Below are 3641 nucleotides of genomic sequence, written 5' to 3' on the forward strand. Positions count from 1 at the left end.
TAATTCTTCATAAATAACATTATATATGTTTTAAATATTACAATAAACACAAAAAAATATATAGGCACTTTTTTATTTTTTTTTTCAGATTTTTTTTTTGAAAGTCTGTTATTCAGGTTCTATTTGCTCCAGCTCCCTGCAACTTATATTGTTTGATTCCACTAGGTTCCAAGATGTACCAGAAAAAATATCTTTCAAATAACAGCTTCTAAACAGGAGTTATTGTATTATAACCAAAGGGAGTAAAATTGTCCCTTTTTTACCTCTAAAAGTGTCTGTGAGTTTCCTTTGCAAAAACAGGTTTTATAAAGCATATTGCCCCCAGAATCCTATTTTACTATGTGCCATAGCACTTTTCTTGATTATTGACTGAACTGTTTAATTTTTATGTTTGTCTAAGTAGTAATATACAAAATGGCATAAGCAAATTATACCAAATATCAAATTTTGTGTTTTATACAATCAGTTTTTTTTCTTTCAGGAGACACAAGACTCTATAAATTGTAAAATCCATGTGGTTTATTACAATCTAAAACAGAATCCACATCCTCCAGCTTTATATCATTCCATTTATGTGCATAATTTTAGTCCCGTCCCCTGCATCACCTCTGCATCAGCATCCTACGTGCATCAGCATCTTGCCTGCATTCACCTGCTGCCTCCTGAAGATGAGACGCGAGCTGCGCCGCTAACTGCTTCTGCCACGGGCTCGCGGCTGCTATCTGGTCTTCAGAATGTGAAACAAATAAATAGCTGTTTATAAACACAGCACTGTAATAATATCCATATATATTTACTGAAACGCATCCTGTACTGTACTTTACTGTCAATACATAGTTTATCAGATTGTTAGCTGTGCTTTTACGTTTCAAAATAATGATTCTATCAATAACGGAGCAAAAGCACTCATATGCGCTCACCAGACGCACGTCCTTTCCTCTCCACGGCGCTGCTGAATGTTCTTCATCATCTTTAGCTTTTGATTTTGTTTTCAAATATCGCTTTTATCCGTGCCGCCGATGCGTTAGCCTTTCAGCGTGCCATTATCGCCTTCAAAACAGTCCAAAAACTACAAATCTCGAGCGCAAAACAGCTCCAGTGCTGACCCGGATCCTCTCTCTCTCCTGTCTATTGACCCAGAGGTATCAAATTTCACGGCTCTGAGTGGCCGGCGCGCTTGAGTGGCATGTAATCTGACCTATTGCCGCCCACTGAGCAGCCCCGAGTAGCCCAGAGTTGTAGAACATAAGAGCCGCTGGCCAGAGCTGCTATGATTTGGAGAGCGCGTGTTTGCCAAAAGAGCATCTTTTTTTTCTCTGGTGAGCAGTAGAGGTCTGTGCAGGACTGTTTTTTTATTGCTGCTCCCGCAAGGTTATATTCCGCACCCACCCTCTCCCGCTATATATTCACTCTTTGTTCACCCGCTGTCCGCTTAGAATAATTTTCTTCCCGACCCGACCGTTCCCACTCAATTTAGATCTCGTTTGCAGAATCTCACATTTAAATTTCCGCTACTGAAAGAAAGAGAGATAGGCTGACAAATAAAAGTGTAGTCTGCACAAAATTGTGTTATTTTATTCGTCTTGTCAAGAGTCTTGAATTTATTGACTTTGACTTGAATTTATATGACTTATCTTAAGACACAAAATGTGTTTAATATTTTATGCAACACTAGGAAAAAAAGTGTCGGAGAAAATAAAAATGTTGTACAAAAATTGTATTTCTTATTTTTATTCGTCTTGTCAGGATACAATTCGTTTAACATTGACAACACAATAGGGAAAAATTGTCGCAGAGAGAAAAAAAAAATAAAAATGTAGGTTGTACAAAAATAGCCTATTAGCTATTTTTATTCGTCTTGTCAAAATACTAAATTAGTTTGACATTTTCTGTTAACACCGTAGGAAAAGTGTCGCAGATAAAAATAAATAAATACGACATCTTTAATTTAAAATTATAGGCTAAGCAAAATATAAACAAAACCGAGTTGAACGTCCTTCAAGGACAGCGCATCCACATTTTCTGACTTGTTATTTTGTTTTCGGATTTGTCGTTGTGTTTTCTGACTTGTTATAATGTTTTTCAGAATTGTTGTTGTGTTTTCTGAATTGTTATTTTGTTTTCAGAATTGTGATTTGTTTTGCACTTCTCGGCCACGTAATGCAGAGACAATGTTCTTCCACATCTAAAAACTGCACAACATTTGGAAAACATAGCAGGCATCTAAATCTATTTTTATTCCAAGTGATCCAGTTATAATAGCTCTCCCTGTTACATCAATAGTACATACAGTAGGCTACTTAGTTATTCCTAGATTTTTTTTTTTTTTTTTGTAATGTAATATTAATGATTTTGTTATTCATTTCTACATTGTGATTTCTGTGTATATTGAGTGTAGTGGCTACAGGCTGAGAAGAGCCCATCCAATCTTACCATAGTGTTGGACAGATTATTCCAGCTGCTCCCTGCTGAGGAACGCTATGTTGATGCGCATCCAGATCGCTGTCGAACATGCTCTGTAGTCGGTAATTCTGGGAATCTTCGGGAGTCCCGTTATGGGTCCTACATCGACTCCAGTGATTTTGTCATACGGTAAAGATTTCTTTTTATTTTCCAAACATCAAAGAGAAATACAGGATTAGGTAGAGGTGGAAATAAATTCAGAATGAGAATTTTAGATGACAATGAATATAAATGATAAATGAATATTAACAAAAGACAATACTAGAGAATAAACTGAGTAAACTGAGCAGATTAAACACATAGACAACCATGAACTGAAGATTTCATAAAACTGACAAAGTTTTATTTTTACATCTTAAAGAAATCAACCAACCAATGTTTTTTATCATGCACTGCTATATTATATAATTATATATAGTTACATTCTGAGCTTTCAGGTCCCATTTGGTGGGAAATTTCCTGCTTTAATCATTCATGCTTGCAAATTTATCATGTTTGTAAACAGTGAATGGGAAATACTGGGAGAAGACGTGTGTTTGGATGTACTTCTTACAGTACTTGCTTCTTACCATTTGTGCTTTTCAAAATTTTCTTTGAATCACAAATGTCCTTTGAGAGCCCAGAATTCTGTATGAACTAGAAATGTTTTGTGCACTTATGGACATTTTACTGTATTGTTACTGTATCTGATTGTTCATTATACCTGCTACAGTTATTGGGTTGTAAAATCAAATTGTAAATTGTAAAAAAAAAAAAAAAGATGCTGCATTTCATGAATTTTTGCTATTTAAAGGGGGAATATGATGCTGCTAAAACGAACATTATTTTGTGTATTTGGTGTAATGAAATGTGTTTATGCTGTTTAAGGTTAAAAAAAACACATTATTTTCCACATACTGTACATTATTGTTTCTCCTCTATGCCCCGCCTTTCTGAAACGCGTCGATTTTTACAAAGCTCATTGGTCTGTAAAGCGAGGTGTGCTCTGATTGGCCAGCTATCCAGAGCGTTGTGATTGGCCGAAGGCAGCAGGCTTGCGGCAACCATATGTGATGACCCCGGGCTGGACTCCACTTCGTCCACGGTAAATGCCGATCCGGCAATCCACAGCGAGAAGTTGATGTATTTCCTCAGCGACCAGCACGGATCAGCTCTAGGCATGACGAAGCAGATATCGT

The 3641-nt window shown here is 36.6% G+C and overlaps 1 protein-coding gene across 1 annotated transcript in view; it reads left to right on the forward strand.

Annotated features, from left to right (window-relative positions):
• The window catches only part of LOC107679040 (CMP-N-acetylneuraminate-beta-galactosamide-alpha-2,3-sialyltransferase 1-like), a 15410-nt gene that overhangs the window by 2571 nt on the left and 9198 nt on the right, over positions 1–3641 (forward strand). The window contains exon 2 of the mRNA XM_016474451.1: positions 2399–2592. Within this exon, the coding sequence (XP_016329937.1) occupies positions 2399–2592 (194 nt within the window). The remainder of the gene's footprint in view (positions 1–2398; positions 2593–3641) is intronic.

This window comes from Sinocyclocheilus anshuiensis, unplaced genomic scaffold (genome assembly GCF_001515605.1).
Source record: "Sinocyclocheilus anshuiensis isolate Anshui unplaced genomic scaffold, SAMN03320099.WGS_v1.1 scaffold2182, whole genome shotgun sequence".
Lineage (NCBI taxonomy): Eukaryota > Metazoa > Chordata > Actinopteri > Cypriniformes > Cyprinidae > Sinocyclocheilus > Sinocyclocheilus anshuiensis.